The 22,670-nt window shown below is 42.2% G+C and overlaps 1 protein-coding gene across 2 annotated transcripts in view; it reads right to left on the bottom strand.

The window, feature by feature from the left end:
* Positions 1–21,918, bottom strand: part of ACTR8 (actin related protein 8) — a 33,632-nt gene extending 11,714 nt beyond the window's left edge. The window contains exons 1-13 of one of the 2 annotated variants that reach the window (XM_023189535.2): positions 21,690–21,918; positions 19,781–19,951; positions 18,167–18,277; positions 17,458–17,562; positions 17,026–17,199; positions 16,431–16,524; positions 9,535–9,667; positions 7,810–7,963; positions 6,618–6,713; positions 5,973–6,113; positions 4,813–5,077; positions 3,558–3,721; positions 2,568–2,756 (exon numbers count right to left, since the gene is read on the bottom strand). In XM_023189535.2, coding sequence (XP_023045303.1) covers positions 2,613–2,756; positions 3,558–3,721; positions 4,813–5,077; positions 5,973–6,113; positions 6,618–6,713; positions 7,810–7,963; positions 9,535–9,667; positions 16,431–16,524; positions 17,026–17,199; positions 17,458–17,562; positions 18,167–18,277; positions 19,781–19,951; positions 21,690–21,812 — 1,875 coding nt within the window. In that variant the 5' untranslated portion in view covers positions 21,813–21,918 and the 3' untranslated portion in view covers positions 2,568–2,612. Of the gene's footprint in view, positions 1–1,240; positions 2,757–3,557; positions 3,722–4,812; positions 5,078–5,972; positions 6,114–6,617; positions 6,714–7,809; positions 7,964–9,534; positions 9,668–16,430; positions 16,525–17,025; positions 17,200–17,457; positions 17,563–18,166; positions 18,278–19,780; positions 19,952–21,689 lie in introns of those variants that run through there. The other variant, XM_023189534.1, reaches the window with a different exon arrangement.
* Between the last annotated feature and the right edge of the window lie 752 nt (positions 21,919–22,670).

Genomic DNA, 22,670 nt, shown 5'->3' with positions numbered 1-22,670 from the left:
ATTTTGTCTTCCAACTTTTTACTCTTCTAAAAGCATTTTTTTTTTTTTTGAGACGGAGTCCCCCTCTCTCGACCAGGCTGGAGTGCAGTGGCGCCCTCTCGGCTCACCATAAGCTCCACCTCCCGGATTCATGCCATTCTCCTGCCCAAGCCTCCCAAGTAGCTGGGACTACAGGCGCCCGCCACCATGCCGGCCAATTTTTTATATTTTTAGTAGAGATGGGGTTTCACTGTGTTAGCCAGGATGGTTTTGATCTCCTGACCTCGTGATCTGCCCGCCTGGGCCTCCCAAAGTGCTGGGATTACAGGTGTGAGTCACTGCACCTGGCCTAAAAGCATCTTTTTCTTAATGCAGAGGTTACATTATATTAGCATATATGTTTTTTTCTGGGAATGCTTATTTCATACAGCACAATACTGAATCTTCTCTGGAATGTGGATCAATTTCAGATGGATGACTATTAAAATGTGTATATTTGCAGATTATCCTTAAAGGGCCACCTCATGCCTTCTAATTTATGTCTTATGGATAAAAAATCAAAATGAAGCATAAAATAAAAACTGTGTCCATCTTTACAAGTGGACACTTAGTAATGGCTGAGGCAATATGTTTAATGTAGCAAATTTCACTTATTTGTCATGATCAGTTTTCACAGTGCTTATAAGTGCTGGTAACAGAAGATGGACATGGTTGAGGTCAAACTTGGACCAGAAACCAACTTCCTTTGAATCAGTTCTACCAGTTATATAAGAGCAATACGCTGTTAGGTGAAGAACTATTTAACCAGAAATACATTATGTTTTGTTGTGTTTTTCTGAGACGGAGTCTTGCTCTGTCTCCCAGGCTGGAGTGCAGTGGCAGGATCTCGGCTGCAAGCTCTGCCTCCTGGGTTCACGCCATTCTCCTGCCTCAGCCTCCCGAGTAGCTGGGACTACAGGCACCCGCCACCACGCCCAGCTAATTTTTTGTATTTTTAGTAGAGACGAGGTTTCACCATGTTAGCCAGGATGGTCTCGATCTCCTGACCTCGTGATCCACCCGCCTCGGCTGCCCAAAGTGCTGGGATTACAGGCGTGAGCCACCGCGCCCGGCCCAGATACATTATGTTTTTGATAACAGGCAGCTGATACAAAATTGCATTGAAACACCCCAACACATAAATGACATCAATATTCTATAATGTTGTTAACACATTTAAAAAATAAAACATACAATTTTCAAATTGAAGGCACACATCCCAGTTGGTACTGGCAAGTTTAAACTATTTTTAATACTAGTAGACTCTTCATTTGTAACCTACTGAGCAGTTACAGAGGGTACTCCCATTGATACAAAATGCTCTAGTACCGGCATTTCTCCACATCCAGAGTTCTTTCTATATTCCATTCTGATTTCCATCTCTTACCTGCTCCCTGGTTTTGTCCTTCCGTCTCACCCCCATCTCCAGCCTTGATAAGCGAGATGGCAGAAGCAGGTGCCTAGCAGCAAGCAGCAGGAAGCAATACTTTCTCACTCCTCCCAGAGTGCTGGGCTCCCGGACTGTGTTCCTGTCTCTGGACAATGCCTTCTCTTCCTCCTGGGTTCAGAGGGTTTCACCAGAGCCTGGACCACCAGTGGTAATAGCTGTATTATTTAGATTTTGCTTCAGGATGCTCAGAGGTTAAGGTCAACTAATCATACTGAACATCATGAACTCCAGAAGCTTTCACTTAATCCTTCAGGTAAAGGAAAATTGGGGCTTGATGACTAAGTTGGTAGTATTAATAACTACATCAGTCACCATTATCAGTATAACACAAGAACTCTAAATTATACCCAAATCATTTCTATTTAGCTTTAGGAAGAAAACAAGATTTCCTTTTCAGCGTTTGTTCTGTTTTGGCCAAATAAAAACTGTTTTCTTTCTTCCTCCAAGCTCACCCTAGGGCATGTCGGATAACAAAAGCCAGTCTGCCCAGCCTTCCATCTTTACCTTTGGAAATCGAGACTTGAATGGGTCCCATTCTTTTTCTGTAATCCAACAGAAAATGAAAAAAACCAAAAACAACCAAAACTTTTTCCCCCTATTTGGGATTCTAAAAGGACATATGAGTCACATCATAAGTGCATTTAACTCAGACAACTTTAGATCCTAATGAAATACTAGACAAGAGAGAGAATGGCATGAGTGGACAGTTCTCCCTCATCACACACTACCCCTCATGGTTTTATGAGGCTGCCTGCTGATGAGATTCAACTAGCCAACTTAAATGAAGGGCTTCACCACATGAGAAACTTCAGTAGCAATGTTTACATCACTGGGGAGTTTATGAGACCCTGAGAGAGGGCAAGAGAGTTTACAACTGAAGAGTAAGTTCCTATTTATTCTCAAATGCCCTGACCAAACTGCTCAAAAGCAGTTTATAATTTCAAACCAATGTCATGTCCTCAACATAAAGTTCAAATTCATTTACTATCCATGACACTTAAGCATCTAGGCTAATTATAGTACATATAATTATATGTACTATAAATTATACTAGTATATATAAATTATAATACATATATTCTGTAAGAGTCTTTTATACCAAGAAGCTTGTTTTTGGTCTTCAGCAGTGACATTTCCTCCCCATTCACCACACAAACGCAGCCCGCTCTCGTAACATGCGGACACCAAAGCGCTGCCACTCTCGCTGATAAATCCACAGTTCCTGAGTTGTATCTAAACAAGCCAACACTGCCCCTCCTTTCCATGCAATCAGCCGGGGGTCCATGTCCTAGAGAAGGGATGAAGACATTTCAGCCTAATCACATAAGATACATACTCAATCATTTACTTGAATATGGGGCCGAGAAAAATCCCTGCTGAGTCAATACCTAGTAAGCCAGGCTTTCAACCTGTATTAAAGACAGTAGTACTTATGAACTACAGGCATCTTTCTCTTTCAATAGCCAAGAAAACTTTTAAATTTTTATAACTAAAGATGCTATTATTTACAACTATTGCACAAATACTGTTTACCCTGTACACAGGAACATATACAAATGACTTATTTATTTCAGAGTTTGAATGGAATAAATAGATCCCCACAATCCCTCCCTCAGGATTAAAAAGAAATAAGAACATTTCCAGGAATTGTTAGTGACATTTAATAAAACACACAAAATCTATTTCTAAATTCCTGGGTTTATCTTTCAAGATAGTTCAAACCAAAAAGATCCTTAAACATCATCTGGTCCAGGGACCAGAAGTAGATCCTTAATATAAAAAAGAGATTAAAATGGAGCTGTTCTGGCTGGCAGGGCTTGAGAGCAGTCCGTCCTCCCCTTGCCCAACAAAGGTGGAATTCAGTCATGCTAGTTTGGGGAGCACGGCAGGGGAAAGCAGCAGAAATCCAGTACCTTAGGCCAGAGCACCTTCCACCACATCTATGGTTTGCTGAAATTAACTTTCCCACTTGCCCTAAGCCCTCAAGAACTCCTCAGAAACAAGCCCATGCCTCCTGGGATCTGATCTGTCCACATACAAGGCTAGTTTCATTTGTATACAATCCAACTTGCAGAGTAAAACAACCTACCTTAGGCCTTGTGATCACATCCACATTTTCAATAATTCGCCTGAACGATGGTGGCATTTTATTGAGAATTCTGTGCTGCAGAAATTCTTGAGCTTTATGAAACATCAAACCACCTCCCACCACTAGGATGGAGCTGTACATCTTCTTTTTGGTATCATCGGATGCTGAAAAGACAGTGACATCCTCCATGCTTTTTTCTCCACATCCATAATTCTAGGCCAAGCCACCAACACCTCTTGCTTGGGCAAGTGCAATAGCCTTCTCAAAGATTTCCCTCCAGCCCACCCTCCACACTGCAGCCAGGGGAACCCTACAAAACAGAAATGTAGGCGTGTTGCCACGCCACTGCAATCCTACTTGCAGGATCAGGATCAAAATCTGAACAGTCTGAGTGTGGTGGCTCACGCCTGTAATCCCAGCACTTTGGGAGGCCAAGGTGGGTGGATCACCGGGTCAGGAGTTCGAAACCAGCCTGGCCAACATAGTGAAACCCTGTCTCTACTAAAAAGACAAAAATTAGCTGGGAATGGTAGTGCACGCGCCTATAGTCCCAGCTACTCAGGAGGCTGAGGCAGGAGAATCACTTGAACCCAGGAGGCAGAGGTTGTGGTGAGCCGAGATCACGCCATTGCACTCCAGCCTGAGCAAGAGTGAGACTCTGTCTGAAAATAAATAAATAAATAAAATATTTAAAGGGACCCACAAGAACCACTATGGGTGGTCCTCACCTGCTTCTCTAGCCTCATCCTCACACCCTGCTTCCCAGCCACATTGATCTTCACAGGCTTCTTCCTCTGTCCCATCTGTTACTGCTAACTGACCCCTTTCATCATCCTTTACGTCTCTCAAGGGCCGCCTTCCTCAAGGAAGCTTTCCCTGCCTCCCACCTTCCATACCATCCCCTAGGGAATAAAGATTCTATGTGAAATTCCTCAAATTATTACACAAATGTGAAATTACCACTGGCAGGTGCTACAAAGTTGAGCTAAAGGATACTGACTGCTCAGCAGTACCCTGCCAGTGGTAATTCCACATTTGTGTAATAATTTGACTTAATTTTGGCTTCTTCAACTAGGCTATAAACCCATCCTACCTCGTTAATGTATTCCCAACACCTGGCAATGCAAGTCAAGTAGGTGCTTAATCGTTTTTCAATGAATATGTTATACTGCAAAAGTATATCCTAGACTGAACCAATTGATTTAACTGCTATCTTGTTTCACTGTTATCTCCCGGTCTCCCCAGATGTGCTTACAACAGCAGTCTATGCTATGAAGGATGGCTTTATCCAGGCCCAGAGCTTTCCCTTCAAACAGTGAGATGGCAGTCTTCCTGGACATCAGTGCAGTGAGGGCCTCCTCAGAATCGTTGCCAGCCATCAGGCCATCTCCCTGTGAGGACCCCAAATCTACTTCTTGGGAATGGAGTCTTTCTGGAAGATCAGAGGACTGGCCACGAAGATCCCCTTCAAATCCAATAGGTTTGGATGCAGACTTTCGGTCAGCAGTAGCTTTTGCAGACTTTAAATCAAAAGGACAATCAAGTAGGTGGTATTACTACAACAGAACACTGTTGATGTTGTCTAGCTAGATCCCTCCCTACCCTACTACTATGCACTAATATAAAACAAAAGTCACGCAGCAATACAACAACTGCCCCGCACCCATTCCCAGGTAACAGAAATGAGAGACGGTGCACAGATGAAGATGCTCTGACCATTCCAAAGCAGGGTAGCTGCCGGTAGGCAGGGTGGCTCTCAGAACCGTATCATCACTGGTTAGATTTTAAAACTGAAAAGCCAGTGCAGACAGACTTTCTTCCCCGTGGTCTGAGTTTTTAAATGGAGTATTCCAGTGGGATTCATGGGCCACGACTGTTAAGGAATTCTTACTTTCAGATCCTATCAGTCCACCTCATGTTTGCCTCTGGGGAGGAACAAAGCCTAGAAAATCTAGTCTCCATCATGAGCTGGTGCTGTTTCATTAGCAGACAAGACCTTTAATTTGTGCCCCAGTACCAGACATCGTATTATGGGGATCTGCTTTCAACAAAGGAATTCAGCTCTTTGGCTATGCCATGCATCTTTCACAAAATTAAGTAACAGGTGAGATTTTAATGAAAATACTGCTGAAAAAATATTCAGAAGTAAATAATGTAAGTAAATGACACACACCAAAAGGAAAATGTCATTAACTTTTAAATGTATGGACTAGCATTCAGAAAACTAATGTTTGCTGAATACAGAAATCTGTCTTCCAGATTTTAAACTCAGACTTCAGTTGATCTACAATTCTAAAAGCTGTATCAGTGTTATTATGCTGGAAGACAGAACTGATTACAGTGGCCTATTAACGCTGGACAAATTTCTCCTTCAGGGACAAAACTCTCTCTTCTCCTACCAGAATTGCTACGGACCTGTTCTTGTTTGCTCTGTGTGGCCAGCAGGTAATGTTCATCGTGAGGATCCTCAGGATCGCCCTGAGATCTGTGCTGCAAAGTCGTCATTTTCTGTCCAACAATTCCAAAAGTTGCGGGGTAAAACAAAGCCATTGGAGCCTGTACATGGAAGGAAAAGAGTGATCAACAAAAGATACTGCCTCCTGAAAAAAACTGATCCACTAAACGCTATTCTTCTAAAAACAAAACTGGCAGATCAAATTCTCTTAAGTTAGACTAGGCAATCTTGTCTTTTGGAAGTGGCATTATTTCTCTGGTGTACCATAGGCCAGAAAACTCACTCATCATCCAACTAGATGGGTGATATGACACCATATGAGAGAAATCTCAAAACAAATATAAAGTACTTCATAATCTACTTCGTAATTTCCTAAAAAGAATGCTACCTTTCTCTCTAATTAACAACTCCTCATATAGGGGCTAACTAGAAAGATGTTTTTCAGATCCATTCTATACCAGTAGCTTAAATGTTGGTTTAGTGGATAATCTACAATCAGTTGACATTCTGATCTCACAATGTTTCCAGCAAGTGCATCTTCTCTCAGTGTGACTGAACCTGGATAACTTTCTTTCTACCCATGGAAATAGACACTTATAAGTTACCTGTAGTTTTTCATCTCCTAATCGAAATTGGTAAAGCAGGGCAGGAGAATCAGGATGTCGAATCTGAAACTCATGGTCCTGAAGCCCAGAGATGTCCTGATTCCAGGAAAAGATGCTGTCAGTGAATCAGTAAGAATGCATGTAAACTCTTCAAATTATGCTTTAGCCTCACCATCATCTAAATATCACCTATAAAAAGGACAACCTACAGCTTTGTACCACTCTCACTATAACTTAATAAAATAGGAATTCGGGCTGTACTTTGTTCCTCTATTTAAAATTTCTGGAATTTCTACTGTTTGCATTATTCGTTTTCTCCGTTATCAATATACATTAGTACAAACAATGACCCAAATCAATAAGCAAATTCCCTCAGTAACTGGGAAATTTAAATTTACAGTATTTTTATGTTTCCCCAATTTTTTAAAATTTAGATTACCTGAAAAAAGTAAAAACAAGTCTCAAACAAAAAAAGGATACCAATCCATATATAGCAATGATTAAACATTGTTTGCAATATTAAGAAAGTGCTTCAAATTATAACATTTAACAAAATGTCTGTACTTACATATTTACCTACTATCCTCCTTACACCTAAAGGTTTATCTTCATCTTTTATCAAGATGAGACAGAGAAATTTGCTAAACTCTGTTTCCTAAAAAAATTAAACTGTTTTCCAGAGCCTGAGACACACCCTCACTGCTCGGACCTTAACAAAAAAACCCAAAAAACTCTCACTCCTTAAGGGCTTTCTCCTCAAGGCTTTATCTTGGGTTGAAAAAGGTAGTATAATGCTGATACTTTTGTATTTATTTATTTTTTTTGAGACGGAGTCTCACTTTGTCGCCCAGGCTGGAGTGCAGTGGCGCAATCTCAGCTTACTGTAAGCTCCGCCTCCCGGGTTCACGCCATTCTCCTGCCTCAGTCTCCTGAGTAGCTGGGACTACAGGCGCCCGCCACCATGCCTGGCTAATTTTTTGTATTTTTAGTAGAGACGGGGTTTCACCGTGTTAGCCAGGATGGTTTCGATCTTCTGACCTCGTGATCCGCCCGCCTTGGCCTCCCAAAGTGCTGGGATTACAGGTGTGAGCCACCATGCCCAGCCAATGCTGTTACATTTTTAAGTATCTTTTAAATATCTTAACTTTTTCCTAGAAACAAAAATAATCAGCAATATTGATTCTGCTCCCACCTGATCTAAATGACAAAAAGTTTCTTTAAGGTGTTGCAGAAGAAGACAATCCATTTTATTGGTTAACTGGCATTCTCTGTAAGGGAACCCAGCTCGCTGCATTAGCCAGTAAAAACATCTTGACACATCAGATCCTCCATATGCCAGACAAAGCCTAAAGTTAAGAGAAAAGGGTAGATGGTTAATCTGTTGGTTAAGAAGGTGCAAAAGGTGTTTGAAGAAATCCATTGAAGGCCGGGCATGGTGGTTCCTGCCTGTAATCTCAGCACTTTGGGAGGCCGAGATGGGCAGATCACTTGAGGCCAGGAGTTCAAGACCAGCTGGCCAATATGGCGAAACCCTGTCTCTACTAAAAATACAAAAATTAGCCAGGCATGATAATGCACACCTGTAATCCCAGCTACGCGGGAGGCTGAGGCACAAGAATTGCTTGAACTCGGGAGGCGGAGTTTGCAGTGAGCCAAGAGATCATGCCACTGCACTCCAGCCTGGATGACAGAGTGAAATTCTATCTAAAAAAAACCACAAAAAACAAACAAACAAAAATGTCCATTAAACACAGTGATATACAGAAGTTTCAAGAAATATATGTTGAATGGACAGAATGAATGGATGGAAGGGAGAAAAGGAACTTTAGCAAAAACCAGTGGGGGACACCTAAAGTAGTCATGATGTTTGAAAATGTATCTGAGAAACCCAATACTCACTATTAAATCCAGCTCACTTCCCAGTCAATATGTGTTTATCATATGACAGTTGTTTGGTGGTCTACACTCACTAGCATATAAGGCAGCAATGACAATACAAGAAAAACTTATGGGAGAACAGCTTAGAGAAAGATGTCTACTAACTGAAGGTTTCTACAATTTGGGAAGACAGCTGCTATATTATTTTATTGGTAGGAAACCTGGGTCCAGCATTTTCCCCACACTTTGAGAACCAGTGGCACTGGATATTCTAACAACGGATGAGCCAAAATAACTCAAAATGGATTTTAGAATGTACTAGAACTTGGGGTGGGAGGCAGCAGATGACCCTTTCTCATGGACAATTTAAGCCCTCTTTTAAAGACTCAAACTACCTAATGTGGAGGACGGGAAGAATGAAAGCATCCTGAGGGGCAGCAAGAAGCCATCTCTGGAGCACAAAATGCTTCAGAGGGCCCACACCTGTATTACCTGAGTGTGCTCACATATGTCAGGCTTGCCTGAAGAAGCACAAGCTGCAAATCTGGTCCTGATAGTTATTTTCTTTACCTGTCTATCAACATAAAGTTACTCACCCACAGAACACCACTATGACAAAAAAATGCAGATATTCAAAACACTAGCCAGATAATTCAGATTGAAAAAGCCGATTTCCTCCTACATGACTTGCCTAAATAAAGCTTTGCTAAAAGGGTGTGATTAGTAGCTCTATGCCAAACCACAGCTAAAGACATGAAGCTACTACCCGTTTACATTTCCTCTATGGGAAAGCACATAAAACATAACAGGACTTTCAAGGGCTGCTGATGTAAATCCATATTAAGAAGTTCCAATGGGAAGGGTAAAATTTGTTTTCACCTTGCTAGAATTTGCACTTCCATAATCTTGCTGGTTTCCTATGCAGACTTTTGAATATATGGTTATCTTATAATTTTTAATCTGTGATTTTTTATTATTTACAGTTGAACACATTATGAGGGAAGAGGGAACAGGGAATGCCACCTTCCAAGTTCCTCACCGAGTATTCCGATGAGACACCCCATCCTCCACACAGCATACGCTTGTCTTCTGATCCCCAACGTCCACAATACACGTGCTGCTTAAGCCACTGCCATAGGTGGCACACACAGACTCCTGATGGACCACAATCCCTGGGGAAAAAAACAAAGGCAGAGTAGTGATCAGCTGTAGAGCAGTAAAGATCCCAAAACAGATAATCAACAGAAGTGGGGAGCCTAGGGACTTCTGGGCAGGGTATCTGAGAAGCACTGATCCTTTCAGAATAAGCATTTAAATAAGTCAGGCGCGGTGGCTCACGCCTGTCACCCCAACACTTTGGGAGGCTGAGGTGGGTGGATCACAAGGTCAGGAGATCGAGACCATCCTGACTAACACAGTGAAACCCTATCTCTACTAAAAAATACAAAAAATTAGCGGGGTGTGGTGGTGGGCGCCTGTAGTCCCAGCTAATCGGGAGGCTGAGGCAGGAGAATGGCATGAACCCAGGAGGCAGAGCTTGCAGTGAGCCAAGATAGCACCACTGCACTCCAGCCTGGGTGACAGAGCGAGACTCCATCTCAAAATCAATCAATCAATCAATCAATCAATCAGTAAATTAGATTAACTCTGTCATTAAAGAAAGAAAATTCCGAGGAATTCTGGCAAGATGGCCGATTAGGAACAGCTCCAGTCTCCAACTCCCAGCGCAAGCAACACAGAAGATCGGTGATTTCTGCATTTTCAGCTGAGGTACTGGGGTCATCTAACTGGGGAGTGCCGGACAATCGGTGCTGGTCAGCTGCTGCAGCCCAACCAGCAAGAGCTGAAGCAGGGCGAGGCACTGCCTCACCTGGGAAGCGCAAGGGGGAAGGGAATCCCTTTTCCTAGCCAGGGGAACTGAAACACACAACACCTGGAAAATCGGGTAATTCCCACCCCAATACTGCGCTTTAAGCAAACGGGCACACCAGGAGATTATACCCACACCTGGCCGGGAGGGTCCCACGGCCACGGAGCCTCCCTCATTGCTAGCACAGCAGTCTGTGATCTAACAGCAAGGCAGCAGCGAGGCTGGGGGAGGGGCACCCGCCATTGCTGAGGCTTAAGTAGGTAAACAAAGCCGCTGGGAAGCTCGAACTGGGTGGAGCTCACAGCAGCTCAAGGAAACCTGCCTGTCTGTGTAGACTCCACCTCTGGGGACAGGGCACAGCTAAAAAACAACAGGGGAAGCAGCAGAGGCCTGTGCAGACCCGAACGACTCTGTCTGACAGCTTTGAAGAGAGCAGTGGATCTCCCAACACGGAGGTTGAGATCTGCGAAGGGACAGACTGCCTGCTCAAGTGGGTCCCTGACCCTTGAGTAGCCTAACTGGGAGACATCCCCCACTAGGGGCAGTCTGACACCCCACACCTCACAGGGTGGAGTACACCCCTGCGAGGAAGCTTCCAAAGTAAGAATCAGACAGGTACACTCCCTATTCAGCAATATTCTATCTTCTGCAACCTCTGCTGCTGATACCCAGGCAAACAGGGTGTGGAGTGGACCTCAAGCAATCTCCAACAGACCTACAGCTGAGGGTCCTGACTATTAGAAGGAAAACTATCAAACAGGAAGAACACCTATACCAAAACCCCATCAGTACGTCACCATCATCAAAGACCAGAGGCAGATAAAAACCACAAAGATGGGGAAGAAGCAGGGCAGAAAAGCTGGAATTTCAAAAAATAAAAGCGCATCTCCCCCTGCAAAGGAGCGCAGCTCATCGCCAGCAACGGATCAAAGCTGGTCAGAGAATGACTTTGACAAGATGAGAGAAGAACGCTTCAGTCCATCAAACTTCTCAGAGCTAAAGGAGGAGTTACGTACCCAGCGCAAAGAAACTAAAAATCTTGAAAAAAGAGTGGAAGAATTGATAACTAGAATAATTAATGCAGAGAAGGTCATAAATGAAATGACAGAGATGAAAACCATGACACGAGAAATATGTGACAAATCCACAAGCTTCAGTAACCGACTTGATCAACTGGAAGAAAGAGTATCAGCGATTGAGGATCAAATGAATGAAATGAAGCGAGAAGAGAAACCAAAAGAAAAAAGAAGAAAAAGAAATGAACAAAGCCTGCAAGAAGTATGGGATTATGTAAAAAGACCAAATCTACGTCTGATTGGGGTGCCTGAAAGTGAGGGGGAAAATGGAACCAAATTGGAAAACACTCTACAGGATATCATCCAGGAGAACTTCCCCAACCTAGCAGGCCAGGCCAACATTCAAATTCAGGAAATACAGAGAACGCCACAAAGATACTCCTCCAGAAGAGCAACTCCAAGACACATAATTGCCAGATTCACCAAAGTTGAAATGAAGGAAAAAATCTTAAGGGCAGCCAGAGAGAAAGGTCGGGTTACCCACAAAGGGAAGCCCATCAGACTGACAGCAGATCTCTCGGCAGAAACTCTACAAGCCAGAAGAGAGTGGGGGCCAATATTCAACGTTCTTAAAGAAAAGAATTTTAAACCCAGAATTTCATATCCAGCCAAACTAAGTTTCATCAGTGAAGGAGAAATAAAATCCTTTACAGATAAGCAAATGCTTAGAGATTTTGTCACCACCAGGCCTGCCTTACAAGAGACCCTGAAGGAAGCCCTAAACACGGAAAGGAAAAACCAGTACCAGCCATTGCAAAAACATGCCAAAATGTAAACACCATCGAGGCTAGGAAGAAACCACATCAACTAACGAGCAAAATAACCAGTTAATATCATAATGGCAGGATCAAGTTCACACATAACAATATTAACCTTAAATGTTAATGGACTAAATGCTCCAATTAAAAGACACAGACTGGCAAACTGGATAAAGAGTCAAGACCCATCAGTCTGCTGTCTTCAGGAGACCCATCTCACATGCAGAGACATACATAGGCTCAAAATAAAGGGATGGAGGAAGATCTACCAAGCAAATGGAGAACAAAAAAAGCAGGGGTTGCAATCCTAGTCTCTCATAAAATAGACTTTAAACCATCAAAGATCAAAAGAGACAAAGAAGGCCATTACATAATGGTAAAGGGATCAATTCAACAGGAAGAGCTAACTATCCTAAATATATACGCACCCAATACAGGAGCACCCAAATTCATAAAGCAAGTCCTTAGGGACTTACAAAGAGACTTAGACTCCCATACAATAATAATGGGAGACTTCAACACTCCACTGTCAACATTAGACATATCAACGTGACAGAAAGTTAACAAGGATATCCAGGAATTGAACTCATCTCTGCACCAAGCGGACCTAATAGACATATATAGAACTCTCCACCCCAAATCAACAGAATATACATTCTTCTCAGCACCACATTGCACTTATTCCAAAATTGACCACATAATTGGAAGTAAAGCACTCCTTAGCAAATGTAAAAGAACAGAAATTATAACAAATTGTCTCTCAGACCACAGTGCAATCAAACTAGAACTCAGGACTGAGAAACTCAATCAAAACCGCTCAACTACCTGGAAACTGAACAACCTGCTCCTGAACGACTACTGGGTACATAACGAAATGAAGGCAGAAATAAAGATGTTCTTTGAAACCAATGAGAACAAAGATACAACATACCAGAATCTCTGGGACACATTTAAAGCAGTGTGTAGAGGGAAATTTATAGCACTAAATGCCCACAAGAGAAAGCTGGAAAGATCTAAAATTGACACTCTAACATCACAATTAAAAGAACTGGAGAAGCAAGAGCAAACACATTCAAAAGCTAGCAGAAGGCAAGAAATAACTAAGATCAGAGCAGAACTGAAGGAAATAGAGACACAAAAAACCCTCCAAAAAATCAATGAATCCAGGAGTTGGTTTTTTGAAAACATCAACAAAATTGACAGACCGCTAGCAAGACTAATAAAGAAGAAAAGAGAGAAGAATCAAATAGATGCAATAAAAAATGATAAAGGGGATATCACCACAGACCCCACAGAAATACAAACTACCATCAGAGAATACTATAAACACCTCTACGCAAATAAACTAGAAAATCTAGAGGAAATGGATAATTTCCTGGACACTTACACTCTCCCAAGACTAAACCAGGAAGAAGTTGAATCCCTGAATAGACCAATAGCAGGCTCTGAAATTGAGGCAATAATTAATAGCCTACCAACCAAAAAAAGTCCAGGACCAGATGGATTCACAGCTGAATTCTACCAGAGGTACAAGGAGGAGCTGGTACCATTCCTTCTGAAACTATTCCAATCAGTAGAAAAAGAGGGAATCCTCCCTAACTCATTTTATGAGGCCAACATCATCCTGATACCAAAGCCTGGCAGAGACACAACAAAAAAAGAGAATTTTAGACCAATATCCCTGATGAACATCGATGCAAAAATCCTCAATAAAATACTGGCAAACCGGATTCAGCAGCACATCAAAAAGCTTATCCACCATGATCAAGGGGGCTTCATCCCTGGGATGCAAGGCTGGTTCAACATTCGCAAATCAATAAACGTAATCCAGCATATAAACAGAACCAAAGACAAGAACCACATGATTATCTCAATAGATGCAGAAAAGGCTTTTGACAAAATTCAACAGCGCTTCATGCTAAAAACGCTCAATAAATTTGGTATTGATGGAACGTACCTCAAAACAATAAGAGCTATTTATGACAAACCCACAGCCAATATCATACTGAATGGGCAAAAACTGGAAAAATTCCCTTTGAAAACTGGCACAAGACAGGGATGCCCTCTCTCACCACTCCTATTCAACATAATGTTGGAAGTTCTGGCTAGGGCAATCAGGCAAGAGAAAGAAATAAAGGGTATCCAGTTAGGAAAAGAAGAAGTTAAATTGTCCCTGTTTGCAGATGACATGATTGTATATTTAGAAAACCCCATTGTCTCAGCCCAAAATCTCCTTAAGCTGATAAGCAACTTCAGCAAAGTCTCAGGATACAAAATTAATGTGCAGAAATCACAAGCATTCTTATACACCAGTAACAAACAGAGAGCCAAATCATGAATGAACTTCCATTCACAATTGTTTCAAAGAGGAATAAAATACCTAGGAATCCAACTTACAAGGGATGTAAAGGACCTCTTCAAGGAGAACTACAAACCACTGCTCAGTGAAATAAAAGAGGACACTAACAAATGGAAGAACATACCATGCTCATGGATAGGAAGAATCAATATCGTGAAAATGGCCATACTGCCCAAGGTTATTTATAGATTCAATGCCATCCCCATCGAACTACCAACGAGTTTCTTCACAGAATTGGAAAAAACGGCTTTAAAGTTCATATGGAACCAAAAAGAGCCCGCATTGCCAAGACAATCCTAAGTCATAAGAACAAAGCTGGAGGCATCATGCTACCTGACTTCAAACTATACTACAAGGCTACAGTAACCAAAACAGCATGGTACTGGTACCAAAACAGAGATATAGACCAATGGAACAGAACAGAGTCCTCAGAAATAATACCACACATCTACAGCCATCTGATCTTTGACAAACCTGAGAGAAACAAGAAATGGGGAAAGGATTCCCTATTTAATAAATGGTGCTGGAAAAATTGGCTAGCCATAAGTAGAAAGCTGAAACTGGATCCTTTCCTTACTCCTTTTACGAAAATTAATTCAAGATGGATAAGAGACTTAAATGTTAGACCTAATACCATAAAAACTCTAGAAGAAAACCTAGGTAGTACCATTCAGGACATAGGCATGGGCAAGGACTTCATGTCTAAAACACCCAAAGCAACGGCAGCAAAAGCCAAAATTGACAAATGGGACCTAATTAAACTAAAGAGCTTCTGCACAGCAAAAGAAACTACCATCAGAGTGAACAGGCAACCTACAGAATGGGAGAAAATTTTTGCAATCTACTCATCTGACAAAGGGCTAATATCCAGAATCTACAAAGAACTCAAACAAATTTACAAGAAAAAAACAAACAACCCCATCAAAAAGTGGGCAAAGGATATGAACAGACATTTCTCAAAAGAAGACATTCATACAGCCAACAGACACATGAAAAAATGCTCATCATCACTGGCCATCAGAGAAATGCAAATCAAAACAACAATGAGATACCATCTCACACCAGTTAGAATGGCAATCATTAAAAAGTCAGGAAACAACAGGTGCTGGAGAGGATGTGGAGAAATAGGAACACTTTTACCCTGTTGGTGGGATTGTAAACTAGTTCAATCATTATGGAAAACAGTATGGCGATTCCTCAAGGATCTAGAACTAGATGTACCATATGACCCAGCCATCCCACTACTGAGTATATACCCAAAGGATTATAAATCATGCTGCTATAAAGACACATGCACACGTATGTTTATTGCGGCACTATTCACAATAGCAAAGACTTGGAATCAACCCAAATGTCCATCAGTGACAGACTGGATTAAGAAAATGTGGCACATATACACCATGGAATACTATGCAGCCATAAAAAAGGATGAGTTTGCGTCCTTTGTAGGGACATGGATGCAGCTGGAAACCATCATTCTTAGCAAACTATCACAAGAACAGAAAACCAAACACCGCATGTTCTCACTCATAGGTGGGAACTGAACAATGACATCACTTGGACTCGGGAAGGGGAACATCACACATCGGGGCGTATCATGGGGAGGGGGGAGGGGGGAGGGATTGCATTGGGAGTTATACGTGATGTAAATGACGAATTGATGGGTGCTGACGAGTTGATGGGTGCAGCACACCAACATGGCACAAGTATACATATGTAACAAACCTGCATGTTATGCACATGTACCCTAGAACTTAAAGTATAATTAAAAAAAAAAAGTTAAAAAAAAGAAAAAATAAAAAAATAAAAATAAAGAAAAAAAAAGAAAGAAAATTCCATTTAAAATAGGTTTCACTGGGATATCAGACATACCTGAAAAGCCCATCTTCATTAGTATCATATTCACTAGTTCCTTCACATGCTGTTTATTATAGATATCAGGAATTAACAAGATACATCTATAATACTAAAAAGAAGAACAAAGATGAAAGGGTTAACACTCAAGTCTCGTCAGGTCAACTTCACCACTTCTTTTTAGAGAGACTTCCCTTCAAAGGAGTAGCAGCTACGGTTACACACCCAGAATAAAAGCTCAACCTCTGTATTATCCTTTGGGTTTTATAAAGAAATAAAAAATGCTCGAGTGTTTTTTTTTCCTTGAAATTATTAAAAACTTGTAAAATGAAAAATAAGACAACCGATGTGTCAGTAAGGTCCAAAGAGAAGACAAAAATAAGCAAGCTTGCTGATTTGAGTAATAGAGACACCAAAGAAACAGAGAAAGAATAAAAGCACTAGAAGGGAATTAACTGAAGAAGAAAAGATACCCTCATGCCACTAAGATCCTCACCCTGAAGGCCAAGAATGCATCAAGAAGGACACTATATTACAAACAACTTGGTAATGTGTACTTTCATTGACCAAGAATCTTAAAAACAATCCAAATTAACTGAGAATTTTAACTCACCTTTAAATCTTTCAGTGGGATTTCCAAGTATTTTTGTATCGCATGAGACCATATTACTTCAATATCTGCCAGAACAGCTGTAAGAGAGCCCCCAGGGCCTGGATGAATATTTAACTGACCTCTTCTGATAGGCCAGTGAATATTGTAACAGTCCAGTGGATTAACATACAAGGCCTAGAAAAGGAGGAGGGAGATGAGTACTTTGTTAACACTTTTCTCTCAAGGTTTTCTAGATTCATATCCAAAAATCTAACTAACGTTTGCTGAATGTGAGAAATGCTGAGTGATGTAGGAGTCGGTGGGACTACCTGGTACTCAAAGTAGGGTTATAGAGCGCTAGGAAATGACTAGGACTCAGTAGCAACGTAAGTGAATTTTAGGAGGAGGATCAAGTTCCCCTTCTTCCATTCTTATTGTAAAGAAGTTTCTTACCTCTTCTCCTACTAAATACTCAGGGTGATGAGATGTGTTTGTCCACTTATTTCCCGAACAGTGATCTAAAATTGCAGGTCGCATCTGCTTATTGTAGGAGCGTGCCTGAAAAGAAAAACCATCAGAAAATTATCTCAATTTATTCAAGGTGGGGGCAACATAAGGGTCTCCTTTTCTTTTCTCTCCCACACTAGATACATTGGCAAATTTTAATCACAAATATTTGGCAAAATATTGACTGGTTGCAAATAGATTCTCTTGTCCTTTTTACAATCTTGGGGTTTTTTTCCCCCAATTTTAACACCTAGGCTGTGATTCACAGCCAGTCCAAAATTAACACTAAACTCTGCTTAAAGCTGAATTCAAATTTATATGTAATACAGACTCATGTCCATTCCTATCATATTGGTTTATCATATGAAATTGAACAATGTAGTAAGAACAGTTTCGCACCAAGATCCTGGAATCACACCTTCTCAGGTAAAGTATAAACTTCCATCAACTTGCCTACCCCCACCTCATAGATTATGTGGCTTGCCTAAGCATTTGTAACACTGACTCGGGTATTCTGTAAGTAGTTATAGGGGGTTTTCTTCCTTTATAAGGAACTCCCATCTTGTATTTGCATAGTGATATAGGAAGAACATGTGAATGGTATTATGATACAAATAGTGGTGACAAAAGAATAAATCTGAAGAGTTGATCGAACCTGTTCAGGGGACACAGGAATGCGTCTTGTACCATTGGACATCTTTTTAGACCATATTGCTTGATCCACCATTTTAAGGCCATTTTGTCTTTGTTCATTACTTTCTGGTTTCTGGGGGAAAAAATGAAAGATGAGCAGTACAAAGGAATTAATGAGAAGAGAAAGCAATTCAAAAACTACTAATTTAATCCAATCTTTGGAAATGCTCCTTTATCAACAAGTAGCATTTCCTTAATCTTTATCACATGTACTACTCTTAAGAATTCCCTCCAGCCTGGGCAACATGGCAAAATGCCATCTCTACAAAAAATACAAGAAATTAGCTGGGTGTGGTGGCACAGGCCTGTGGTCCCAGCTACTTGGGAGACTAAGGCGGGAGGATTGCTTGAGCTCAGAAGGTGGAGGGTGCAATGAGCCGAGGTCGCACCACTGCACTCCAGCCTGAAGAACAGAGCAAGACCCTGTCTCAAGACAAGAAAAAAAGAATTCCCAGGAATCTTTTATAAGTCAAAAGCAGCCCTCGCTATAAAACAACTATATGCTAAATTTTCAAGTGATTTTTCATAAAATTTCTCACAGCACTAATCAAAGCATACCTACTTCATGTTTACAAAGTATTTCAGAAACTCTTCCATACAATTATATAATTCTTATGTTGACAATTTTGACAATGTCACATTCCTTCATATGTTGATCAGCAAGTGTTCTCATTATTATAGTATAAAGAAAATGTCCATAAACATCTTTACAGAAATGTTTTTTGATTTTTATTTCTTAAACGTATTCCCTAAAGTAGAATTACAACATCCAAAGATAAATAATGAAGTGCAGACTCTTATATCAGCAAGTTATATTTAAACTTACAACTGGACTTACATAGAATCTGCTAGTTACACTAAAAAATGGAACCCTAAGGCCTACTATCAGAATTAAAGAAACTTTACATTCCCAAAACTATCCTTGACTTAAAACTTCAAAGTAAACTGTGGATTATGATGTAATATATAGATTTATCACTGATCACAAAGAATTTTCCTGATAATCACCATCTGTAACATAGGATACATTCTTACTGCAAGAAAAATATTTTTTTGCCTTGAAATCATGGTTAATATAAGACCATAAGTGCTTATTGTAACAATCTAATTTGCTAATGGATTGAAATAGTATCTCTTTCAAATACTTACAGTCTAAATATGGCTTAACCAGTAAGTTTAAGCCTGTTAACAAGGACCTGAATGTATCACTTTAAGTGAGTGATGATTCTGTGTCTTCCATTATAGAACACCTTCATCAACACTCAATTCACCCTGAAAAACTTACTTTTGTTTTAACCAATTCTTTACATCTCAAATCACTAGCTCTGATGAAAAATGAGTGACATTATTATTTTAAAACACAGCCCCGGGAGGCGGAGCTTGCAGTGAGCTGAGATCCGGCCACTGCACTCCAGCCTGGGCAACAGAGCAAGACTCCGTCTCAAAAAAAAAAAAAAAAAAAAAACAACGCAGCAAAGCTATGAAGATGCTTCTTTAAGATTCTGGTGTACTTAAGTGTCTAAGCCCTCCCAGGGAAACAACCTTAGGCTTTCTCTCCAGGTCATTTTTGACTTACATTTAGTCCCTCCCTTAGAAGCCAACTGTCCTTGTATAGGGGCTGCCCTTGTTGTTTGTGTCTTCGCGCAATGACATGAGGAATGCTGGCAGGAAGAGTGTCTGTGGCTCGACCAATCCTTAAAGTTGTTGAACCTGGATGTATGACAATGATGAAGTTGCTCTGGATTTGCTGCAGATATAAAACATAGATGTGTGACCTTCGTAAATAATACGCCGGTAACAAAGTTAAACAACGTACACATAACAAGCTAAACTAAGAAGCTGACTCAAAGATATCAAAATAATTCAGTAAAGAGAGTTGAGAAGTATCCAATTACTGCTCTCTACCTAAACACAAACTTATTGTTTATTATGTTCCCTTGATGTGAGTCATAGTCCATAGCTCAACAAATATTTGTTTAAATGAATGAAACAAAAACTATCCACCACAAATTAACATACAGTTCCTGAGCATTTATGTGACTGAAGAAACACTGCTATAGAGTCCGGGCCCAGGCTCTGAATTCACAGATCTGTCTGCCAATTCAGACTGCTACTTCCTTGCTCTGAATGAAGTTCCCACAGTTCACCAGTTACTGTGACGATTAAATGAATTATACATGTAACTAAGAGCTGGGCCACCGGAAGCATTCGAGGAACGTTGACTTTTACTATAGTAAGGCCTTTCAACGTGATCCACTGCCTTCACAAGAAGTCAGACTCTGTGGCTTACATGACCCTCATGATATGGCCCCCGCTAAGATCTCCAGTCCCCTTCCTTAACTCCAGACATCCTAATCTACTGGCTGGGCCTCCAACACTTCACATTCTCTGTTGGCACAAGTCTCTTCCACAATGTTCTTCCCTGAGATTCCCTCCTCCCTCTAGTTAGCTCCTAATCACCTTCAGGACTCTAAACAGATGTCACCTCACCTCCTTTGAAGAAACCCTCCCTGACTGTCGGGGATGGAGGAGGTACTTGCTTGAGTGCCCAATACTGCCCTCTGCACAAGCCCATTCCATGCCATGCTCTGATACCTGCTGTCCTGTCTCCAAGTGTGAGCTCTCCCCTCCTAATCACCTCCCCCGGCCCCAGAGTGGGAGAATCCTAGAGGAAAGCATCTGGCAAGGCCCTTACAGACCATCCAGTCAGCCTTCTCAACTAGCTGGATGGAGAAACCAGGCCTGTGCAACAGTAATGGCCACTCTGGGCTTACCGTGTGCCAGGCACTGTCATAGTAGTGATAGCTAACTAGTAGCTGCCCTATGTGAGCACTTATGTGAATTGTACACTGCCTGTGGCCGTTTTCTTACGTGAATGCTGTTTCAGTTACTGATCAGTAAGGTTTTGTGTGCGTGCATACGTCTAAGGTCCTTTGCCAGGCATGCTACTGCAAATAATTTTTTCTGGTTAGTTTAGTTTGGTCTAATCGTGTTGTTTTTGATACACAAGCTCTTAATATATATTTAGACAAATGTCCATCATTTCCTTGCTTGAAATGACTTCCATTATCTGAGATTTCTTAACACGCTCCCAGTGAGCCAGCCTGATGTTAAACTCTATCTGCCACCATTTAACCCTCATGGCAACCTGCGAGGTGGCTGGTATCACCGTGGTCGTTTTATGGTCGGGAAGCTGAGGCCACAGCCCGGGCCGCAGGGCACACAGCCAGCCGGTAGGGCGTGCGGGAGGACTGAGCGGTGTCCCTGCGGGAGCTCCGCCTGGCTCCTGGCGCTGCGCGCCTCCTAGCCCTCGGCGTCCCGGCGCGCCTCGACCCGGAAAGGAACGACCACTTCCGCACTCCCCACCAGGGGCTGGGGCCTGCAGGGAGGACTCGAAGCCTCCCGCCGCCTCCCGCCCCCTGCCCGGCAGCGGAGGACCCAAGCAAGGGCAAAGAGTTCTAACCCAAACCGGCCCCGAGCCGCACCTCCTGCAGCGACTCCGGCACCAGCGCGGGCACGATGGGCCGCTTCACGCCACGCTGCTCCTTCTCTTTCTCGCCGCCCTTCTCCTTCCCGTTCTCCGCGTCACCCTTCTCAGCCTGGGTCATCGTGGCTGCCAACACCCACCAACCTCTCGCCTCAGCTCCGCAGCCACGACTGCCGGGACGGAACGGCCACCGCGCAGACGCACTGCCGGCTGCCCACAGTCAAGATGGCCGCCGCGGAGTCCTCCCAAAGGGCTCCGGAAAGGCGGGGGCGGGGCTGGGGCTGCCCGGCGCTGGGGCTGGGGGCGGGGTGTCCTTGTGGATTGACTGGGTGGGTGTTACTGTGATTAGTCCTGACTGTGTAGGGTGCCAGCAACATAGTACACATAGCTTTTTGAGCGCCTAGTGGGGGTCGGCTGATAACCCGCAACTTATTTCGTCCTCACAGACGTCTCTTCTCCTGGCTTCCCAGATACTGTATGTACTCTTAATTTTTCTCACGTCCTCATGTTCAGTCCAGCCTCTGATGTTGGGGTTAGGTCTTTTCCAGACACACTCCTTGGGTGACTATCCAGTTTCCTGGCTTTAACAATGAATACGACTCCCAAATATATATATATCCAGGCTGAATCTCTCACAGAGATTCGGATTGATAACCAGCGCTTATTTGGTCTCTCCATCTGGATTGCCTACAAGGCACTGCAAACTTAAATATGTTCAAAATGTAACTCTTGATCCCTTCCCCTCTCACTTTCACCATCTCAGTAAATGTCATTTTGATTCTTCACTTGTCAACAGCTTCTACATCCAATCCATCTGTAAATCCTGCAGTCTCTAAAATAGATCTTGAATTCATCCACTTCTCCATGCCCGTGCCACTACCTAGCCCAAGCCACTTTCATCTCACCTGGATGACTGCATCAGCCTCTTAACTCAAATTCCTTGTCCTGTCCCCCTATATCTGTTCTTATATAGTTGCCC

This window comes from Piliocolobus tephrosceles, chromosome 2 (genome assembly GCF_002776525.5).
Source record: "Piliocolobus tephrosceles isolate RC106 chromosome 2, ASM277652v3, whole genome shotgun sequence".
NCBI lineage: Eukaryota > Metazoa > Chordata > Mammalia > Primates > Cercopithecidae > Piliocolobus > Piliocolobus tephrosceles.
The sequence above is the reverse complement of the archived record's forward strand: the minus strand, read 5'-3'. Positions and strand labels throughout refer to the sequence as shown.